This window comes from Parathielavia appendiculata (genome assembly GCF_033297405.1).
Source record: "Parathielavia appendiculata strain CBS 731.68 unplaced genomic scaffold N657scaffold_3, whole genome shotgun sequence".
Lineage (NCBI taxonomy): Eukaryota > Fungi > Ascomycota > Sordariomycetes > Sordariales > Chaetomiaceae > Parathielavia > Parathielavia appendiculata.
This window is the reverse complement of record NW_026944222.1, coordinates 911446-932843: the sequence shown is the minus strand read 5'-3', so window position 1 is coordinate 932843 and position 21398 is coordinate 911446. Positions and strand designations below refer to the sequence as shown.

Below are 21398 nucleotides of genomic sequence, written 5' to 3'. Positions count from 1 at the left end.
GAAACCCCAACTTCTGAAAGGGACTCCTGCAGGTTTAATTTGACAACGGGGTGAGGTTCGGTGAAGCCAAAGGGTTCACAACAAGTAATGTGTCACAAATGAACCAACGAGAGTCAACAACGGCGGCTTACTTACAGAAGCCAGTGGGGAACGTAGGACGTTCCGAGCCAATCACTTAGGACCAATCGGAACGAGTCCTAGAGGTGCTCCAGAGAGCTCTCAGGAGCATGAGAGAGCACCAGTGCAAGGCCAATCAGAGGACGCTCTAAGAGGCTCTCGAGAGCACCATAGAGCATTGGCTCTAGGTGGCTCCAGAGAGCATGAGAGAGCAACCAAATGCATCTAGTATATAGTCACTCGTTCTGGAGGACTCTGGGAGTTCTCCAGTAAGCAACTCAAGTGCAAGATTGTCAGTACCCTTGGACATTGCTTGTTATGAACCCGTTGGCTTCACCGAACCTCACCCCGTTGTCAAGTATAACCTTCAGGAGTCCCTTTCAGAAGTTGGGGCTTTGAGATTCGTCACATAATGTCCAAATGTACCGACAATCTTGCACTTGAGTTGCTTACTGGAGAACTCCCAGAGTCCTCCAGAACGAGTGACTATATACTTGGTAGAGCGTTCATGATCGCCTATTATCGCAGTCTACCATTAGCTATCCTTGATCGCCTTGGGTAGCCAGCTACCCAAGTCTACCCTTGATCGCCCGGCCCCCACGGCTACCGTGTGGGCCTCGTGCAGTTCCTGCAGTTCTGTCTTGTGCCTCACTGTGCCTGTACATATGGTTGGTTCGTGACACCCGGCCGCATTCGCAGTAAGGGGTAGGTATTCGAGAGACCCTAGCCAAGAAGAGGAAGTCCTTGAGGCCTATAGCCCCAGTCAGAGCCTGGGTCAGTAGGGAGCTCTCGGCCTTTATGAGGCCCTCGTGCTTTTCTAGTGCCCTGTCCATTTTAAGCCAATGGTCGGCTAGTTGTACGGTGGGTAGGGCCTGGTTCCATCGAGTTTAATTACAAAATAAGTGACAGAAAGTACGGACTAGATTCAAGTGCTCCGGCTGACAGAGGCGAAGTGTTTAGTGAATGGAACCTGAAGGTTCAATACCTCGCGATGTACGGTTTCATACAGCTCCAAGGGGGAAGGAGCGGACCTGATTGAGGCTGATATTGGCTGTCGGATGCCGTTCCGCAACTGACCCGCTGTCCAATGAGATGAAGAAGCCGGCCCACGGTTTGTCTCCACACGTTCTCTGCGGCCACAAGACCTGGAACGACAGCAATCCAACTGCAGAAATGCTTGGCCAGCGCCTCCTTGAATCCCTTTGCCTCGTGCTTTTCATACGCATGCCTGGGCTTGGGCTTCAAACTCTTCAACATGTCTCAATGGTTGTCCCTCTCTTGTACTCGTTTCTTCATGTCTCGCATCTTTTGGGGTCGCGCATCGGCACTCTGGACGACCCTGAGCTCCACTCACACCCAACCTGGCTGGAAACGACGTTTCTTTCCTTCCTTTGTATTCCCGTGTTCCAAAATCAGGTTTCTGACGTCAAGCTTCCTCATTCACCAGCCACAAACACTCGCTCGAGAGAGGCCTGAATATGCTGTTGGCAGCTTGAACAATGTTGTGCCCGCCACGACACGATGAACGGCTGTGAAAATGGTGGAAATAGCGCGAACAGCAGCATGGGCGTATTGGATCAGGTCCCAGTTGACAAAGCTCCGGCCACTGTTCCACTCCCTGTTAGGACCGGCACGACTCAGAGAAGGCTGTCTTTCAGAGCCTCTGCGAAGCAATGGTACCAGAACATCGTTGACGGGCTCATCTTCTGGCGCAACTCGCTGCCGCCATCTAAGGACGGGCGGCACTTACCCTTGAACCCGCTTCGTGATGGGCCTCTAATCGACGAAAGGCGGGGTTTGCCTTACATCTCCAACTCGATCCGGACCTCTCGCTACACCGTCTACGACTTCTTCCCGAAGCAGCTCATCTTCCAATTCACTCGCCTGGCCAACTTTTATTTCCTATGTGTTGGCATCCCCCAGACGATCCCCGGCATCAGCACGACGGGCAACTACACCACCATCCTCCCGCTCCTGTTCTTCGTCCTGCTCACGATTGCCAAGGAGGGCTACGATGACTGGAGGAGACATCGCCTCGACAAGGTTGAAAACGCCAAGCTGGCGACTGTGCTGAGGAGCGCCACCGGCAGCCGGATAAGCAGAGGCTGGAGAGCGTGCATCAACGCCCCCTCCATGAAATCACTCGCTGTTAGCAAAGGGTGCGAGACGGGACTGGCTAACCAGTTCGGCTTGCGATGGCACACGGTCGAATGGAAGGATCTCGAAGTGGGAGACGTCATCAGACTGGCCAGAGACGAAGATGTCCCAGCCGACATCGTACTCCTGCATGCCGATGGTGAAGAGGGCTTGGCCTACATTGAAACCATGGCCCTCGATGGCGAAACGAACCTCAAGAGCAAGCAGGTGTCAACAGCCTTGAGAGGATGTGACACAATCGAAGGCATCTGCAGTTGTGGCGCCGAGTTTGTGGTCGAGGACCCCAACCCGGATTTATACCGTTTTGACGGCCGCGTCACTGTGAACGGCGAGACGCTGCCCCTGACATTGAACGAAGTTGTTTACCGGGGCTGTACCGTTCGCAACACGACGACGGTCATTGGAATGGTGATCAACACTGGGGAGGAGACCAAGATTCGGAGAAACGCCAACCGCCATCCCAGTGCCAAGAAGCCAGCACTCGAGCGCATGGCGAACTTGATCGTTATTGCTCTCGTCATCTATCTTATCGCCCTCGTTGCCGGCTGTTCAGGAGGCTACGCCATCTGGCAACATAGTTATGAGCGAGTTGCCTGGTACTTGGCGGACGTACCGGTTCCTTACTCCCACATCATCATGGGATATGCGATTCAGTTCAACAACGTCATACCGCTGGCTCTGTACGTGAGCTTGGAGATTGTCAAGATCTGCCAGATGCTTCTGCTGAATTCCGACATCGAAATGTACGACGAGGTGTCGGACACCGCGGCGAGGTGCAACACCAACACCATTCTTGAGAACCTGGGCCAGGTTGGCTACTTGTTCTCAGACAAGACCGGAACTCTGACAGAGAACGTCATGCGGTTCCGGAAGATGAGCGTGGCCGGCACGGCTTGGCTACACGATATGGACCTTGCACATGATGGCAACAAACATGCTGAGTTGTCGAAAGGAGGTGGGCTAGCAGCGTTGGATGTCGACGCCGAGCATGGTGCTGCTTCTCCCATCGACCCTGGCCCTTCAAGAGTTCTGTCACCAACCACCTCAACCGATTGCAAACCCGGGCGTCGATCGTCGTCCCAATGGCGATCAACTGGCCGACCTGAGCATGTGCAACCAGATCTCACCACCGTGGACCTGCTGAAATACATCCAACTCCGACCAAATTCGGCCTTCTCTCGACGCGCTACTCAATACATTCTTGCCATGGCACTCTGCCATACATGTCTGCCAGAGGTCAAAGACGGAAGCATTGACTTTCAAGCCGCTTCGCCTGATGAGCTTGCCCTGGTACGGGCCGCCCACGACCTCGGCTTCCTTGTCGTCCAGAGAAACAAGCAAGCCGTCACTCTCCGCATTTCCGTCGGCGACGGGCATTCAAATCGCACCTACCAGATCCTGGACGTAATTGAGTTCAGTAGCAAACGCAAGCGCATGTCTATCATCGTTCGCTGCCCAGACGGGAGGATCTGGCTCCTTGCCAAAGGCGCTGACTCCGTAATCCTGCCGCGCCTGAGGATGGCTGGCCTGGCCACCCAAACAACCAAGGAACTGCGAGAGAGTCTCGAGTTTGAGCACCAACTTGTTCGCAAGAGCGAGGCTCGCGAGCCCCGCAACAGCTTTGGCGGGAGGCCGAGCCTCACCATCCGGCGGAGCCTCGCCCTCGCGCGGCAGGGCTCAGTGGCTGCCATCGGCAGTAGCAAGCGATCAGGTCTGAACAGGAGCAACTCGTTTGAGGTTGGCCGGCTTGTCCCTCTCTCTCATATGCAGCCTCGGCCTGTTCTCAACGCCCGTACCGTTTCCCTTGATGTTTCCCGCCCAGTGTCTACTGATCGGGCAACCCCTGTAACCGTACCGAGCAAGTATGCCTTCCTAGAAGACCCCGCGCTGTTTGATGATGCCACCATCTTCAGTCGGTGTTTTCGGCAGATCGATGATTTTGCCACTGAAGGCCTGCGGACCCTTCTCTTCGCACACAGATTCCTCACCGAGCAAGAGTACAGGGCCTGGAAGAAGCTGTACCACGATGCAGAGACCAGTTTGGTGGATCGCCAGGACCGTATCGAAGCCGTGGGAGACATGCTTGAACAGTCCCTCGATCTGATCGGCGCATCGGGCATCGAAGATCAACTGCAGCCGGGCGTTGCCGAAACCATAGACCGACTGCGGCGAGCAAACATCAAGATATGGATGCTCACGGGCGACAAGCGGGAAACAGCTATCAACATAGCCCACTTGGCACGCATCTGCAGACCCGGATCCGACATATTCGTGCTCGACATTGCCAAAGGCGATCTCCAAGGACAGATCCTCACCATCATGGAGGACCTCCAACTCCAGGCCGAAACCAACACTTCCCACGTCCCGGGCCAAACGGTAATCGTCATCGACGGCCACACCCTGGCCGCCTTGGAACACCCCGAAGCCGCAACCGCAAAATCATCCTTCTATCGCCTCGTCCTCACCATCGACTCGGTAATTTGTTGCCGCGCCTCGCCCGCGCAAAAAGCCCTCCTCGTCCGCGCGGTTGGCAACGCCTCCAGCACCCATTCCCACTACCACCACTCCCTCCTCCGCCGCTCCCGCCTAACACCCTCTCCTCGCGGCCAACTGACGCTCGCCATAGGGGACGGCGCAAACGACCTGGCCATGCTCGCGGCCGCGGACGTGGGCGTGGGCATCTCGGGCCGCGAGGGCCTGCAGGCGGCGCGCGTGGCCGATTACGCCGTGGCACAGTTCCGGTTCCTCGCGCGCCTGCTGCTGGTGCATGGGAGGTGGAACTATGCGCGCACGGCGCGGTTCGTGCTGGCGACGTTTTGGAAGGAGATGTTGTTCTATCTGCCGACTACGCTGTACCAGGGCTGTGTCGGGTATACCGGCACGAGCCTGTATGAGAGCTGGAGTCTGACCGTGTTTAACACGTTGTTTACAAGTTTGTGTGTTATTGTGCCGGGCGTTTGGTAGGTTCATCATTCTGGTCCTTTCTTTCTGCCTTTGAGTGGAGTCGCATGAGGGAGATTAACTGTGGTTCTTGCTCGGTGTCGTGTTCTTGCGGAAGCCAGCTGTGGTGTGTCGAGGACAGTTGAATCGTGGCTGACATCTGTGTCCAGGGAGCAAGATCTGTCGGCCGAGACATTGCTGGCTGTGCCGGAGTTGTATGTGTTTGGACAGCGAGACGGCGGGCTGAACGTGCGCAAGTACTTCGCTTGGTAAGTGCTCCTTTTGTTGACTGTCGAGTTCTCACATCCGTTTGTGCATGCAGTCGACTCTGCAAGAAGTGTAGAAGGCTGCAACGTCTTGAGGCATGCCATTCATGACTTGCTGCGACTGGAAGGCAAAGCTCCACCGCATCAGAGCTGACATTGTGTCCAGGATGTTCGGAGCAGCAGCCGAGGGAGTTTTGGTTTGGTACTTTTGCTGGACACTGTACGGTGGGCTGAGTCCCGTCAATGATGGTGGGTTGTTTGCCCTGGGAAATTTGGTTTTCTCGGTAAACGTCGTCTGGATCAACTTGAAGCTTCTGTGAGTATGCATGCGAGGATTCCCGGAGCAAGACGACTGACTTGTCTGGCAGGCTTCTGGACACCCACTACAAGACCGACATCGTCATAGGGTCGTTCATCATCACTGTCGGCGGCTGGTGGGTGTGGCAGGCTTTTCTGGCCGGCGTGTATGCGCCAGGCGTGTGGCCGTATGCTGTGAAAGGGGGCTTCTTCTCGTCCTTTGGGCCCGATCCTGCCTGGTGGATAGCGCTGATCGGTGCACTTGGCCTCCTGACCTGCATTGAATTGGCGTACACATCGGCCAAGCGGAGCTTGATTGTGGCCGGTCTCTGGAAGTTCGGCCGGAAGTGGCTCAAATGGTCGACATGGAAGAAGGCTTTTTGGTCGACTTCTAGCACTGGTGGCAACCTATGGACCGCGGAAGGAACCAAAGGAAGTCTGGAGGAATGGGATGTGGAGTTGTGGCAGGTTATGGAGCAGGATCCTTCCATTCGTGACACCTTGCGCAAGATGAGCAGGTTTGAACATGAGGAAGGAGGAGACCTGGGGTGCGATGGATTTGAGGGCATCAGTCGTGTTTGAGAGGTTTGGAATAAGGGCGTATGTGTTTTCGCGTGTATTTGGCGTCTGAGATATCCTGAATATGGCGGTTCAATCCAACAGAGTATTTGGAAGTAGGCAACCTTTGACTAATTGAATGAATGATTCCGGCGCCGGTGTTGGCAACACTGGTCGAAACCGCACTCGACTCCATCGGGTATGGTGTAGCGGTAACATCGTTGACTCTCACTGCTAAGCAGTGACTGTTCTCTCAACAGCCCCGGGTTCGACTCCCGGTATCCGAGTCTCAACTTTTGCGTCTCACATAATTTTGTCGAAAATGTGGCTTTTACTTGCAGCTTCTATTTGTTGTTTAATCAACTTCTTTTGCCTCTTGAAGGTTCAATTCTTTAAGTTATCGAGGTGCCTGCCAGTGGTGAATCCCGTGCCGCAATCCATGGACCTTGTTGGAACGGATACTTCGGCTGTCAATATATAGCTCCACTGAGCTTCTTCTCGATCATTCTTACAATTAACTCAGCCTGCCAGATTGATTAATCCAAATTCTCCTTCTTCACCTTGAAAGTCCAGAGTTAGACACCGATAACTTCCCGGCGGCTCGGACTAGGATTGTCGGGGAAGAGCGAGGGATATTTCAGGCACCGGTTTTTAACTGAGTGTTCATTGGCTTCCAGTCCGGCCTTGCAATGCGGCCACTCGCAGACAACCATGAAGCAAACCTGGAAGGATGCGGCATGCCATACATCATTTTTGAGTTCGTCGCCTCCCCGGAAACCCAAGATGGTTTGAAACCGTTTGATTGCCAGCAACTGACAGTCTACGGATACTACCTAATTAAAGATCAACCCGATCAACACAGATCATGATCCTATCGACTGACATACGCGCCTGTCTGGATCCCTAGACACAACAACGGCGTTTATGGCCAAGTCCTCTGGTGCAAATGGTCGACTCATTTACTGACAATAATCATTTGATAACCCTCATAGCCCATCGAGACAATTGTCCGAGCCAGCTGATGAAAGTACGTACCTTGTGTAGCTACCTGGTCCTGATGTTTCAATGTCTCGGCCCCTGTACCCCGTAAATCTCTTGGGTCCGAACATTCCATCACCAGCACGGCCAGGAGGTTAGAGAAAGCAGGTCGGTTTGTCGGACTTTTCCTGATATCGCCTAGATTCCGGAATTGGCTCGGTGCCTGCAGAGAGGCTCAGATCGCAGCAAGGGGATGGACACATGCCCCTTGTTGTGGCACCCAATGGGGCCAACAGCACAGCGTCGTATGCGGGAGGGTAAGTCATATAGCGTATATAAACGGGTCCGGCCAGGCCTCATCGTGTTGTTGATCACTGCATTACCCCTGCTCATTCTCTTCGAAGTTCTCATGACAACCCGCCATCGTTTTCATCATGGTCGTGCTCAACACTTTGATGCTGGGTATGGATATCCCTCCCCGAACATCCACTTCTTCCCTCTCTCGGGCAACGTCCCACAGCAGCACAAACTGACAAGCCTTGAACCAGCTCTTGCGGTCCCATTGACCGCCCAACCCGTCTCAGCGCACCCCTCCACCACCCTCCTCACCTCCCGCGCCCCGCTCGGCAACGGCGTGGCCCTCCGAATCATGCCCCTCGGCGCCTCCATAACCTACGGCACGGCGTCGTCTGACGGCAGCGGCTACCGCGCGGCCCTGCGCGCCCACATCGTCTCGGCGGCGACCGGAAACAAGGTCAACATGGTCGGGTCCCGGCAGTCCAGCACCATGGCCGACAACGACGTCGAGGGCTGGCCCGGCCTGCGCGTCGAGCAGGTCCGCAAAAAGGCGCGGGCTTCGGTGCCGCAGTGGAAGCCGAATGTCGTGCTCGTTAACGCCGGGACGAATGACGCGCTACAGGGGTGGAACGTCAGCTCCGCGGGGGAGCGGATGGAGGAGATGGTTAGGGGCGTGTGGGAGGACAGTCCGCGGGCGGTGGTGGTGCTGAGTACGTTGGTTGTGAATCAGCAGGCCTCGGTGGAGCAGAATGTCGAGGTGATCAATCGGCAGTACAGGAAGCTGGCGGCGCGGTTGAGGGGGGAGGAGGGCAGGCGGATTGTGTTGGCCGAGATGCATGGCGAGAAGGGGCCCGTCTTGGAGGATCTCGCGGATGGGATACACCCGACCGACCATGGGTATCGGATCATGGCTGAGTTGTGGTTTGCGGCGTTGGTCGAGGCCAGTCAAGCCGGCTTGTTGCAGGCGCCGGAGCCGGTGGAGGGTGTGCCGGACGATGGGGCTGCATAACCATTGATATTTCCTACCGTCATCCCAAGCCTGTATGACTCGGATGGGTCCTTACCCCAAGAACCCACTCCATGGGGTAAGTTCAACCCAGTAGATATCTAGATAGCCGAAATGCTCCCTTTCAACGCAGCCTGTTGAAGCTGTCGACCTGGTAGCGCTGCCTGGCTCTCGGCCGGAAGCGTGATTCAAGAAACAAATCCAGCCATATCCTCCATCCATCCCAACCATCAGCAATTACCCAATACAATATAGTAGGGAGCGTCGGGTATCAATATGCAGCTCGTCCCGACCCATGTGCGCCAATCTCCTCCTTCCCAGCTTCCATGAAAGAGAAAGAGGACAAAGGAAAAAGATAAAAAAGAGCTTCATCCGGTATCCATCGAGCCTGGCGCCTCCATCATACAGGTCGTCACACAATTCTCACCGAATTATCCGACACATCACTCTCAGAGCTCGATTGCCTATCCCTAGCCCAGTCAGCATGCTGCGAATCAATCCACACTTGTAACAAGCGAAAAGCAAACACGTGGGCAACCCCGAAAGCGACCAGGGCAGAAAATACTCACGAGAGATAACTCCACCTCCTCCCAATGACACCCTCCCTTAACAACCCCCCACCCTTCAAGCTCCCCTCCTCCCTTTCCTGCCCCCTTTCCCTCTCCACCTGCCCGGGCGACGCAGCTTGTTCAGCCCGAAGCAAAACGTCTTCCCACTCCCCCCCGCCGGCCCTCCACACCCGCCACCGCGCCTCTTCCAGCATGCTCGGCACGCGCAGGTCCGACACGGCCGGGTCGTCCCGCCAGAAGAGGTAGAGGGCGCCAAACTGGTCGTAGACGGCCTGGAGGCTGGGGAGGGCACAACAGCAGCAGCAACTACTGTCGGTTGTTATTGTTGTTGTTGTCGTTGATAAGAGGGAGAGCACGGGGCGAAGAGATGTACAAGTGCCGCAGCGCCAGGTGGTGGGGAGGCGGAGGGCGGTTGGGGAGGTGTATTCCTCGGGTAGGTATGTGTTGAAAGGCCGGGGAATTGAGGTTGGCGGGAGGGGAGATGAGCGAGGGTATGCTTTGATGGCTGTGGTGAGGTCCGAATCGTCCATCTTGGCGGTGGTGTTCGGAGTGTTGATTGTCCGTGAAGGTGCCGCTTTGGTTGGGAAGATGGGAACTGGAACGAAAATGAGATCTGGAGATGGAATTTCTTGCCAGATGAAAAAGATCAGAATTGGGACATCGGGAACGGGTCCCGAGTGAAGTAAGCAGCGTCTGGAGGTTGCTCGGATGGCGGATCCCGGGCCAGGACGATGCACCGTCCGACCGTCGTTCTGCAGGATGAGCACGTTGCTGGGGTATCCTTATAAGGCAACTAGGAATGCCATGACATGCACTGTGACACTGTCAGCAGGACCGGACTTCGAACCGTCGGATTTTGCCCAATCCAGAGGTGGTGTTGTACTGTACAGCTTCGAAAGTAACTCCGAAGCAACATGCCAACAAAAATAGAAAGTAGCCATTCTGCACGATGGCTGAACTGCGGATGTCCCCAGTTTCCCCGGAATGGGGGATCCCTCGCTGCGATGAATCCTCCCTGGCATTGTGGCCCCGAGTGAGTCGCACGCTCCACCACTCAATCGGAGGTTCTGGAATCAGCGAGCTTCCTTGCCGCTGTAAATCCATGACACCGGTAAGTTGAACTGGTGTAGCGCAATCCATGTTCACTTCCGTTATTGATCTGCCCGAGATTCGAAGAAGTGACGCAAGATTGTGTTTGCTTCTTCTGGGTAGAGCGCGAATGAACAGGTCATCATTTCTCAGGTCAAAGCGTCACTGTCGAGCTGTTCCAAACCTGCCGATGGCCCCGCCCGGAATGTGCTCGTCGCGGAGACCCACAACCGGAAACCATCACGCGGCCGGCTCAGGTTATCGGGGTGGACTCGGAGCGGCAGGTGGACCCCGGCGGTCGGCACATCGGCAAGCCAAGAAACACGACGGTGCCAGCGGTGATGCTTGAGTGGCGCCCGCCAGGTGTGCAGGCTTGGAGCGGTACCTCAGCATGCTGCCTGACTGCGGGATGCGTTACTCCCTCCCAGACTTGAACTTATCTGGCGTTATGTTGTTCGTGGTGGGTCTGTGGCCCAAGGTAGCAGCCAACTGAATTCCATCGCTTTACAATACTTCACAGAGAGTTGAGAGTGCAGGTGGTTGTGTTGAGAGTTGGACTCCCGCCTCCCTCCGAGTCCTCTCAAACATCCGACACATCTGGAGCTCATACCAAAGGCACTTCCCCTCCACTTTGCTCAGTACACCCAGAACATGAAGATGCACGTGGTCAACCCAAAAAAAAACAGCATGAGATCTGGAAACATGCCCACCGTCCCGTCACTGCCTTACTAGTGTTTCGTGTATCTCTCTATTCTCTTGGGCCCTCCACTTGGTGAAGAGGCATGGTACTGAAGCGATCCTGGGGAAGATATTCCTCGGTCATGTCACCGATCTGGGGCGAACCAATACAAGGTGCTGTTGAAAACCAGACTTTTCCTCTGTTCGCTCTTGTGACTGGCAGACACCTCAACCCTCGTCTTGCGCCAAAGACATCCCAGCCGTGGTTGCCCACCAGGACCTATCGGACCTCACTCTGTTATTATACACGTCGGGTATCAGAAAAGAACATGCAAACCATCCTAAACCCCCAAGACCATACACTAAATACACCAAGCCCTTGTGTCAACTCAAGCGTGCCGGGGAGCTATCACTCTTCATAATCCTCTCCCCCGTGATTATCGCCAAACGGATCAAACTCCCCCTCGCCAAACACCTCATCCTGAAAGCCTTCTCCACCGCCGAAGCCGTTCTCCTCTTCTTCCTCGTCGTCCTCCTCCTCCTCGGGAGGGGCCAGCGCCTGGAGGGCCCTCTCCCGGGCCGTCAAAGCCGCCGTCGCCGCGCTGGTCGAGGGCGACGGTGTTTGGGCATTGTTGGTACCCTCTCCCGAGCCGTCGCTGCCGGCGTCGCTCCCAGCGCTACTGGGCACGGCGCTGCGGCTGCCGATCGAGCTGGCGCCGCCGTAGGTGCTGCCGGGGCCTCGCTTGGAGAAGTCGAAGAGATTGCCCATGCGGGAGTAGTCGAGCTTCGTGCTGATCGCCCGCGCCCGCAGCATGTTCTCTGCAGCCTCGGCGGCTGACCCGGCCGGGGTTACCTGACCTTCGCCGATGCGCGGCTTCTTGGCCCGGCTGCGCTTTGGCTTGGGCGGGTTCTTCTGCGACACCTTGGCCTCGAAAATCTTTTGCTGCACCTTGCGCATGTAGTCCTTGTTGTGGTTGGCCCAGATCATCTCCTTGAGCTGCACGTCCTTCTCCGGTAGCTTGCAGAACATGACCTCAGGGTCGTCCTTGAACTCGTCTTCGTGGACGATGGGGTCGTCTGAGACCTTGGACACGGGAGTAAACCAGGGATTGGGTTGGCTAGGGCCGAGCTGAGTGGTACTGTTACCACCTGTGCTGTCGGCGGGGGATTCATTATCCGGAGCATGAGGCGAGTGGTTCGCTCGAGCAGCCGCCTCCTGCGCTCGTCGCTGTTCGATGTCCCTCGTGACAACGGCGGAAGCGCCAATCATGGCGGGGTCATTGAGGTGGCCCTGCATTTCTTGCTCGAGGTTGTTTTCGTCCAGCTCCCACTCCTCGTCAATCCGCAACACCGGCTTGTACCTTTTTTTGTTGCCTGTCTGGTCGCCGTTGTTCTGGGTCTGATCGTTCACTTCAGCCGGAGGGACGGCGTCCCTTGGCTTGATCCTCATATTTTCCATGCCCGGGACGTGAATGCCCTGCGCCGCGGCCATGGCCATTTCGCTGTTTGGGTCAACTTCCTCCTCCGATTCCTGGTCGTCAGAGTCGCCAAACTCGCCAGCCAAGTCCTCGAGCTGACCGTCAACGTCGGCTGTCGCAGCATTCGCAATGTGGAGATCCTCCTGGGTGGGCTTGTTGTAAGGGACAGCAAAACCATCCTTATCAACATTGGACCTGGGCAGGTCTGCTGTCTGGGACTCCGAACGCGCACTGGATCCGGATTCTGTGGAAGCGCTCTCGGCCAAGAGCGATGGATCGATGGGAACCACGTTTGCCTGCGGCTCGCTGGCTGTTGTCCTCTGCCGTTTTGCGGGGCTCTGTTGCTCCGAGAGGTTGCTGGCTTGGCTGGTGTCTTGGGTGACGGCTGCAACCTTCCGCTTCCGGGCCTTCTTCGGGTGCTTCTCCTGCCATTCTTTCGTCTGCTTGTAGACGAACGGCGGGTCGTGGGACGCCTCCGGGAGGGCTTTGGCCTCGTGAAAGTCGCGAATCGTCATCTGTGCCGAGGGAACATTGGCAAACTCCTCCATGCGCTCCTGAAGAGTTGCCATAGTGACCTTGGCGATATAGACGACCTCTCGAACGGTGCGGCGGTAGTTATGCGCTCGGGCGGCCATGATCAGAGCGGCGCCGCAAATACCAGCAGGCCGACGACCATGAGTGATGTTGTCGTGACGCATGCGCTGCGCGATCCGGATCGCTGACAGGGCCACTTTGTTGGTGTCGTGGAGGAACTCGAGCTTGGTGGCGAATCGAAAGATGAGGTCCTCGATGATGATGGGCTTGGTGCCCTCCTTCAACTCGGGTGTCGCATTGAGCAGGTCTTTGTAGCAGCGGCCCAGCAGGAACACATCTGTCTTAATTATGTCGGCCAGATCGATCAACATGACCTTGTTGTTGTCCTCCTTCCGGCACATGGCATAGAGGCAAACGGCAGCCACCGTGTTCTTGCGGCGACCCTGAATGAAGTTGCTAGTGGACGCGACCCTGTAGGTTTGGAAGGCTTTCTCGGCCACGAAGGGTGAGATATGCAGCTGGTGGGCGAACTGGTTCATGAGCTGCTTAGCCTCCCTGAGACTCCGTTCGCGTGCCTCGCTTGCGCCAGCACCGGCAACGCGGCGGAAAGACGGACCGGTCGCGGTAGGGCGGATGCCGCCTTGATCGGCCGCTAGATAGCTTCCATGCACAACGGCGGCACCGTTTGCGCTCTCACCGAAGGTGACCTCGGCGACGATGTTGCTCTCCCAAACGACGCGACCGCAGTTCTGGCAGGCTCCGTCCCGGACGTCCGACTTGTCACAATGGGGATTCTTGCACACGGGGCGGTTGGATGTTGCTGCAGGGGCAGGCGTGGTCGTGGCCGGAGACGGGGGCACAGACTTCTCCCGTTTACGCTCCTCGCGATCCATAATACGACGGATGGCGTTCAGCTTTTTAGTCCTGGTCTTGCCAGCGCCTCCGCCGGCCCTGATGGTGGGCACAGACGACATGATGGCGTAATGATGGTCGGGGGGGAAGAATATCGTGGTCTTCGTCGCCCTCAACAACGGTCCATGTAAGCCGTTACGATCTGAGGGATGAGGGGTGCTGGGTGATGCTGAAGCTTTGCTGGAGCGATGGGCGATGGAGATGAGCTCGTCCCCAACCGAAGTCGAACGAGTCCGCTCCGCTGGAGCTCGTCCAGGTCGATGTGGCTATTCTTGGTGATCTCTCTGACAATCACCGTCTCCTGGGAAGCAATCCCCTTGATGCAAAAAGGGGTGTAATGCGATTGGTGAGCTTAAGCCAAGAGCTAGACTCTGGCGTCCGTGAGAATCGTCCGTCGCTGGCTAGTGGAGCTAGCTTTTGAAAGAATCGCAGATGGCCAAGCGGGGTGTATGGGAACAACAAGAAAACCTTGCAGAGCTCAGACCAGGTTGGCTGAGTCAGCATAGCAAGGGTTGGAGAGCAAAGGTTCGACTCATTGTCGAGTCCAATTTTTTCGCAGATCTTCAATTTACCCCGCACCAACCAACAAGAACGTCACCCAAACAAACTTAACTAAGGTACAGAACAATGAGACCACCATGGAAACATAAACGGCCAAGAACAGAAAGTGTCACCAATTCACCCGATCATTATCCGCTGAGCCGAAGGAAACCTAACTGAACTGGGTGTTCACCGGCAAAAGCGCGGACGTCGGGCCGTTTTAATAGAATAATTGGTCACCCGCTTCTTTGTCCCCTTTCCGATGCTGGACTTGGCACAACGGCGGGGATGCTGGCGGAGTTGCCGAAAATGGCAGCATCATGGAAACGCCGTCTCGTACGGATACCACGTAGCTTCTGTGCGACATTCATGGACTGCGAAACGTTTCTCGTATTCTGGATGGCGTGGTAGACTTGGGAAGATATAAGAAGGGACAATTCTCGCTTCCTTCTTCTCCTGATTGTACTCCAGATACACACAGCTTCCCTGCCAACATAACAAACACCGCCATGGCTCCCACCGACACCTTCACCATCACTGCCGCTCCGGGTACCGACATCTGGCGTAAGCCGCCCACGACTGACGTCGTACGTCAACCCCGCGATCTTTTTGTTGTCCCTCTGCGACGTCTCAGGAGTTACAAGAGTCGCCTTGTCCGCAAAGCGGCGCTTTCGCTCCCTAGTTACTCCCGGGTCACGGTTATCTATTAAGAATGACTTACTGACCATTGTTGGACAGTTCAACGGTAAGGACCACTAGAAGAAGCCTTCCTTACCTCCACCCTTTTCTCCCCAACTCCAACCCCCCTGTTCCAAACATCACCACCACTCTCAAAGCCCACACAATAATACTAACGCCCCCATCCCAGCCCCAACAGCCCTCCCCCCGGCCGGGCCCACGCCGCTCCGCACCTCCGGTCCCCTCGCCTCCTTCCGGTCCGCGCGCCTCTCCTTCAACTTCACCCCCGAAGAGCAATACGACCAAGGCGGCATCCTCCTCAGCTTCCGCCGCAGCACCGACACGAGCAACAACAATACCCCGCCAAAGTGGATCAAGTCCGGCATCGAATACTATAACTCGCTCCCGCGGCTGTCGACCGTCGCATGCGACAGCTGGGCCGACTGGTCCGTCGCCCCGCACCACCGGGACGGCGGCAAGGGCCAGCCCACGGGCTGGACGACGATCCAAGTCGAGAAGGACAAGGACGGCAACGGTACGGGGCTGTGGGTGTATGCCGTGGTGGAGGAGACCGGGGAGAAGATCCCTCTGCGCGAGATCTGCTGGGTGTTCGGGTTGGACCGGCTGGAGGAGTGGACTGTGGAGGTGCACGCCATGGCTGCGAGGCCTGGCCGCGAGAGGGGCGTGGAGGAGGGCTTGGTCGTGGAGTTTGCTGGGTTGGAGGTCAAGTGGGCTGAGTGAGCCATTGAGTTGTCAAGTTCAGTCACTTTGTTGCAAATGGCACGGCAACTGGAGAGGGTAACAAGTAGGGACAGTGATGAGGTGGCCGAATTTATTTATTCTTCCCATTACCTAGCCCCTCAAGTGGGCGGCGTAGAGCCTGGCGGAATCGGTGGCCTGAACAAGCCTTCCCCTCTAGGGGGCAAGTGTGCAGGACCCAGGCCAATCCGACGATATGAAGCCCGAGTTTGGTTCTTCAAGAAAGCTCAAAGTCGTCATCATCAGTCGTTACAAACGAGTGACCGCTCTGCTCTGCGCAGCCGAGATATTGCAAGCAACCATGCAGGCGATTTTGTTCAGAAGGCCCGGTTGCAAAACCCCCCTTTGCCTTCTTTCCAACCATGATCATCCGGATTGTTGAAGTTGTGTTCCACAAAAGAAACGATGTGCGGCCATGCGCGCTTGAGTGGTGTCGATGGCAGCGAAGGAATGACGAGCTGTGTTTGTCCCACTTCCTGTGCTTCCTTCGCTGCCGACCTTGTTCAGTCTGAGTGGTGTGTCCGTGGTTCCGACCCCAGCCTTGTATGTTTCCGAACTCCAAGAAAAGACAGAAAAGCCGAGATGTCATCGCCCGTGCCGTCCAAAACAAAATCCCGCTTAACCAGACAGAGCAAGAAAAAGAACACAAAATCCATGGTTGATGAAGGATGGATGTTGACGTGCGGTGAGCTAAAACGACGTGTGGTATAGTGTCGGTGTTGGACGTCGAGTTCGGGGGAAATATTCCTCCTCCTGCTTGCAATTCCCTTCCCACCGTTGTCTTGTAGCTTTCTGTGAACCGTTCGACCAGCGACGATACCAACCAGTCTGACGCAATTAGAAAAGCAAAGACGCCAGAGTTCCGTGAAATCCCAAGCAGCCTGGTGTCCCAATGTATCGCAAACAGAGAACCAAGTAAGAAGCTGAGGCCGCAGAGGGGCAGCAAGCTGCGCGTGTCTTCCTGCGCACACTCACATCATGTGTCGGCATTAAGCCCCTCTTGCTCCACAATCTCGTACCCAAAATTGGTCGGCCAACCTCTGAGAAGTGAAGATGTTTTCAGGTGAATGAAAAATCTCCCAAATGGTGTTCCAATCTGTCGCAAGATGTGAGAGCTTTGACGAGAAAAGACCCAAACGCCGGATGTTGAGGAGCAGAGAACGACACTACCCCTGTGACCCTGTCCCCTGCCGGTGAGTAATCCCGGTTCACGCCTGAAAAACGCCAGAAACCTGTTCGTCACGCATCACTGTGCAATGAGCCCAGCCCTTTCAGATCGTCTTTGGGGTCCGCGAGTTGCTCGCCTCAATGACGTCGTCGAGGTGGTTGCACATGGCAACGAACAGGTCGAAGAAGAGCTTCCCGCTTCCTTCGCCGTACACGTCGCTGCCGCACTTCTCCATCTCGGCCTGCATGGTGCCGCTGCGCTTGAAGGTCTTGCGGCACCGGATGATGAGCGCCAGGTAATGGGCGCGCAGGCGGCTGTCTGAGTCGGGCGTGTGGGCGTAACAGTACTGCGCGCTGCGGAGGATGGTGCCGACGTCGATGCCGGACTGCAGTCCTTGCTTCCGCAGCGCCAGCCTCTTGAGCTCGTCCAGTCCGTAGCGCTCTGCGGCGCAGTAGATGACTGTGTCGCGGAGCAGGTGCTGGCCGACGCTCGAGAGGAACACGGTTGCCTCTACAGCCGAAGGGGTCTGAGGGGTTTGCCCTGCGCGGCCACCTGCGAATTTTGGTGATTCGTGAATCGTCGGGGAGGTTTGCGGCGTGGCCCGACGGGGGAGCGAATCCTCGAGTTCCCACGAGTTGCGCTGCTTGTTGTGCTGCAGGCGCGGGTAGTAGTCGCCCTTGTAGAGATACTCGAGGATAGCGCTGAAAACCTCCGGTTCCTCGTCCGGGAGAGAGATCCTCCTGTTCTGCGCATCGACGAGCGTGCTGTGGAGGACCTTGTCGAAGAAAGGCGCCTGGCACAGCACGTTCTCGTGCGCTGCAAACAGCCGCGCCTCATTGCCTATCACCAAGGTGATGATGGGTGAAGGGGCGAGGGACTTGTCACCGAGCCTCGCCTGCTCGGACTGCATGCGCGAGGTGTCTTCGCCCCTGAGCGACCGCTGCAATTTCGACACTTTCTGTGGATCTCGCGTGGCACCCTTCCTCGTCAGCCTCACAGACTTGTCCACTCGATGTTGCGAATCCATCGTCGTCGAAGCAGTCTCCCGCTGGGAGGTGCCGGCGTCGCGGCTTCGGAATGAGCGCTTGAACATGGTGGTGGCAGTCTGCGGATTGTTGCCGGCGTGATTCAGCCGTAGCGTGACGAGGGTCTCTTCGTACAGATGCCTGAGGCGCGCGAGATAGTAGGAATGGCAGCAAAAGGCAAAAGACTGTCACTACCGGTCCAGCTAATAAGAGAGCGACGACAAGAAGGACTCGAGGAAAAGGAGTGAGAAAGAGAGATGCACAAAAACGATTGACGGGGTCCGGGCGGGGTTATCCCAGAGAGAGGCTCCTGAGATAACTCCTGCAACAGCTTTGCGACCCTTGGTTGTGTGATGGGGGGAGGGGGAGAAAAGAAGGAAGATGTCAAGAAGTGTGGGGTTGGAGGCCTATTTAACATGGAATCCTCACATGGTGGTGGTGGGGGACAACGCAAGGGTGTGCGTTTGGAAACGTTCGGAGATCGACAAGAACCAGCAGGGCTGGGATTGCGCATACATCGTCAGCAGGTTGCCTTCAGCCTTGGTGCACACTCATTGGGTGATCCTGTTGCGCAAGCGGCTTGCAACTTGGCTTGCCGCCCAGGAATTGGGTTGGCGTCAGCTCAGTTGCTCTCGTCACCGCTGTCGTTTGCTTCAACGCCTCACTCGACCGTGAATTGTCGTACACAACAGCCGGGTCCCATGGCGGGATGGCGGGGTCCGAGAACAGGCTGTTGCAAGACTGTTTCGGTTGGAGCAGATTGGTACATAGACCACGACTTCCTCACAAGCTCTCGTGCACTGACTGTCTCCCCATGATTTTACTGTAATGTGATTGAACGACACTTCTATTCTTGATTTTGTAAGGTTTCATGTTCATGCCTAGTTGTTTCTACGTTTTCAATCCTAAAAGAGGAAAGAAGAGAGAGGGTAATCAATACCAATTAAGGAGTTATATAATATATTCCTAACCCTGTTTTTACCCTGCCTAACACATCCTTACCAGCAGTATGTTTCTACCTGAACAGCCTGTTTTCGGAACGGCCTTGCACATCATATTGCGAAGACAGTTTGTTATAGCATTTTCAGAGCGTTCCTGTTCAGTGGATGTTACACTCAAGGTGCAGTTTTGACAGCGTTTTCGCTAACACTCCGCTGCGCCTTGGCAAGGCTTGCCGCAACCCTGTTCTTAGGACCCTCCACTATAGTCGGGCATCAGCCTGCCACTGCCATCAGGGCATCAAATAGGCTGCCCCCGCTCCACCCCCTTGGGCAGTTTCCAGAACGAAGCCTAGCTGCCGTGGGAGCGCTCAGATTGCTGGGTCGGTCGTCGATCCTTCGGCTCCTCCCTCGACACCGGGATTGGTTAAACACCAGTTGCCAACGCAACGAATTGTCATTTCGAATATCGTCCTGTCGGTGCATTGCGAAGCGCTTTGCCTCACGTGAGGCACATGAACAATAGCTGTCCACTGAAAAGACGGCGTACGATGGATGCCGATGAGCACAGCCTCAGTAAGGGGGCAGAGGGATCCGAGACATGCGTTGAAGACTTGAATGGTGACCTATGGTCGGGTAATTTCGAGTTTCGGTGTCTAAGGGTGTCTGAAAAGCCCGTCATGGTATTGCCGTTTGCTGCCCAACCGAGGTAGCCTCCCAGCAGCGACATTGGATAGAGAGACACTTGCATTTTTATGTGTGACGGCGTTGAGGAACATGCCGAGAGATGCTGCCATACATCTTAAGATGAGGCCAGCCGATAGTATTTGTGGGAAGTGCCATGTGTTGGCCGTGGAAAGACAGCTCCCCGTCCTGACGGATTCGGAAGACAGAGCATCGAGACCGGACGAGACATCCACTATTCCACTCTGCGATCAAACGTGTACCTAGTTGTGTGTCTCAGGTGAATCTGATGCACTTTCAGCCTACACGTACCAGAGCTTGCTGAGTGAGGGCCCTGGTGAATAGCAAGGCTCGCTAGTCGGCGCAGCCCACTTTATACCCCGCCCAATCGGCTTCCATCAATTCAACACCGTGGTCACTGCGGCCGAACAAGGGAAGCTGCCACGAGCAGCAGCACTTTGAATTGTCAACAGCAGTTATTGGTGGCTGCAACAAACTCAAATAACGAGACCAACCACGCGGAGTGTTCTTGAAGCTCTAGACAATCTCCAAGATGTTGTCCAGCTTACAAAACCCGCGGCAGGTTGCTGCACAGTTAATGAATTTCGGGCTGATCCTGTCGACGGCCTTCATGGTGGGTTCTCGTCCAGGTCTTCGGCACCAGCGCCGGTGTTGGTTTCCCGGCCTTCTGTCGCTAACTCGGTTATCGCAGATGTGGAAGGGTCTTTCAATCATGACGGACTCGCCCTCGCCGATCGTCGTCGTCCTCTCCGGCAGCATGGAGCCCGCCTTCCAGCGCGGTGACCTCCTCATGCTATGGAACCGCAACCTCTTCTCCGAGACCAACGTGGGCGAGATCGTCGTATACAATGTGAAGGGCAAGGATATTCCCATCGTCCACCGGGTGGTGAGGAAGTTCGGGGCAGGGTGTGTCTCCCTGATCCAGGCTTTTGGCCGGGCTGTTCGGATTGAGGCTGACGGGAAGTTCCAGGCCAGATGCGAAGCTGCTTACCAAGGGCGACAACAACGCTGCCGACGACACGGAACTATATGCCCGCGGCCAGGATTATCTGAACAGGAAAGACATTGTCGGGTAAGGCGGATCTGTCCAGCCTAGCGCGTGCCAACCTGGGAACTTGGATTGACAGCTGACATTGACGAACAGAAGCGTGGTCGGGTACATGCCCTTCGTGGGATACGTGACCATCATGCTGTCGGAACACCCGTGGCTGAAGACGGTGATGTTGGGGATAATGGGCCTGGTAGTTGTTTTGCAGCGCGAGTAGCACTACCTTACCCAAATCATATCCACTGCCACACATGATCAGCTTCAACCCATCCTCCGGCGCTCCGTATGTGCCTGCTCGGTTTGATCAGCTCACGCGCCGAGTTTCTCTCTGCTTCTCCTTTATTTTCCCACTCCTCTTGGGCGCATGCATTACACGTGACGGTCGGTTCATTACGTGTTTGCATGGTCGACTGCGCGGGACTTGTGCGTGGCACAGGTGCCCTTGGCGCCTTTCTGAAGCCTCATTTTAGCTCTTATCCATCCACTCTGGTCAGTCAACCCAATCTCCTGTCAGGTCGTAGCCAGATTGCAAAAGACGACACGAAGCAACGTTGCCACCTTTTGAACAACTTAGTCATCCGTCCTAGAATTCTTGAGCTCTTGCTTCCACGAATTCACGGAACACCAGGCAGCTCGGGCCCAATACCTTGGGCTTGGCAAA

The 21398-nt window shown here is 55.9% G+C and overlaps 7 protein-coding genes and 1 non-coding gene across 8 annotated transcripts; 5 read left to right on the top strand and 3 right to left on the bottom strand.

Moving 5' to 3' along the window:
* Positions 1-1293: 1293 nt before the first annotated feature.
* N657DRAFT_642514 (phospholipid-translocating P-type ATPase) lies at positions 1294-6456 on the top strand. Its single transcript, XM_062792359.1, has 4 exons — positions 1294-5234; positions 5385-5483; positions 5647-5796; positions 5849-6456. Exons 1-4 carry the CDS (start codon positions 1639-1641, stop codon positions 6357-6359), a joined length of 4356 nt encoding a protein of 1451 aa, XP_062649533.1. The 5' UTR covers positions 1294-1638; the 3' UTR covers positions 6360-6456.
* A 74-nt stretch (positions 6457-6530) lies between these two features.
* Positions 6531-6622, top strand: N657DRAFT_t58. Its single transcript has one exon. It is a non-coding gene; the product is annotated as a tRNA-Glu (tRNA).
* A 977-nt stretch (positions 6623-7599) lies between these two features.
* Positions 7600-8677, top strand: N657DRAFT_642512 (carbohydrate esterase family 3 protein). Its single transcript, XM_062792358.1, has 3 exons — positions 7600-7630; positions 7718-7775; positions 7862-8677. The coding sequence occupies exons 2-3, from the start codon at positions 7748-7750 to the stop codon at positions 8617-8619; spliced, it is 786 nt and encodes a 261-aa protein (XP_062649532.1). The 5' UTR covers positions 7600-7630; positions 7718-7747; the 3' UTR covers positions 8620-8677.
* A 504-nt stretch (positions 8678-9181) lies between these two features.
* N657DRAFT_678814 (uncharacterized protein) lies at positions 9182-9715 on the bottom strand (the record flags this gene model as incomplete). Its single annotated transcript, XM_062796114.1, has 1 exon — positions 9182-9715. One exon carries the CDS (start codon positions 9713-9715, stop codon positions 9182-9184), a length of 534 nt encoding a protein of 177 aa, XP_062649531.1.
* Positions 9716-11361: 1646 nt separating this feature from the next.
* Positions 11362-13938, bottom strand: N657DRAFT_631977 (uncharacterized protein; the record flags this gene model as incomplete). The annotated part of the gene is made up of 1 exon (XM_062791109.1): positions 11362-13938. The coding sequence occupies one exon, from the start codon at positions 13936-13938 to the stop codon at positions 11362-11364; it is 2577 nt and encodes an 858-aa protein (XP_062649530.1).
* Positions 13939-14925: 987 nt separating this feature from the next.
* Positions 14926-15835, top strand: N657DRAFT_678812 (uncharacterized protein; the record flags this gene model as incomplete). Its single annotated transcript, XM_062796113.1, has 3 exons — positions 14926-15003; positions 15155-15161; positions 15285-15835. The coding sequence occupies 3 exons, from the start codon at positions 14926-14928 to the stop codon at positions 15833-15835; spliced, it is 636 nt and encodes a 211-aa protein (XP_062649529.1).
* Positions 15836-17124: 1289 nt separating this feature from the next.
* N657DRAFT_567621 (uncharacterized protein) lies at positions 17125-18114 on the bottom strand (the record flags this gene model as incomplete). The annotated part of the gene is made up of 1 exon (XM_062788530.1): positions 17125-18114. The coding sequence occupies one exon, from the start codon at positions 18112-18114 to the stop codon at positions 17125-17127; it is 990 nt and encodes a 329-aa protein (XP_062649528.1).
* A 2030-nt stretch (positions 18115-20144) lies between these two features.
* Positions 20145-21293, top strand: N657DRAFT_642505 (signal peptidase complex catalytic subunit SEC11). The gene is made up of 4 exons (XM_062792357.1): positions 20145-20302; positions 20381-20595; positions 20660-20761; positions 20834-21293. Exons 1-4 carry the CDS (start codon positions 20222-20224, stop codon positions 20952-20954), a joined length of 519 nt encoding a protein of 172 aa, XP_062649527.1. The 5' UTR covers positions 20145-20221; the 3' UTR covers positions 20955-21293.
* The last annotated feature ends 105 nt before the right edge of the window (positions 21294-21398 follow it).

Bases quoted from the DNA above. Each gene is read 5' to 3' on its own strand.
- N657DRAFT_642514 (XM_062792359.1), top strand. From the start codon at position 1,639: ATGAACGGCTGTGAAAATGGTGGAAATAGCGCGAACAGCAGCATGGGC. The intron at 5,484-5,646 runs GTAAGTGCTCCT...CATTGTGTCCAG, and splicing joins GTGCGCAAGTACTTCGCTTG to GATGTTCGGAGCAGCAGCCG. The intron at 5,797-5,848 runs GTGAGTATGCAT...CTTGTCTGGCAG, and splicing joins TGGATCAACTTGAAGCTTCT to GCTTCTGGACACCCACTACA.
- N657DRAFT_642512 (XM_062792358.1), top strand. From the start codon at position 7,748: ATGGTCGTGCTCAACACTTTGATGCTGG. The intron at 7,776-7,861 runs GTATGGATATCC...GCCTTGAACCAG, and splicing joins GCTCAACACTTTGATGCTGG to CTCTTGCGGTCCCATTGACC.
- N657DRAFT_642505 (XM_062792357.1), top strand. From the start codon at position 20,222: ATGTTGTCCAGCTTACAAAACCCGCGGCAGGTTGCTGCACAGTTAATG. The intron at 20,303-20,380 runs GTGGGTTCTCGT...CGGTTATCGCAG, and splicing joins TCCTGTCGACGGCCTTCATG to ATGTGGAAGGGTCTTTCAAT. The intron at 20,762-20,833 runs GTAAGGCGGATC...ATTGACGAACAG, and splicing joins AACAGGAAAGACATTGTCGG to AAGCGTGGTCGGGTACATGC.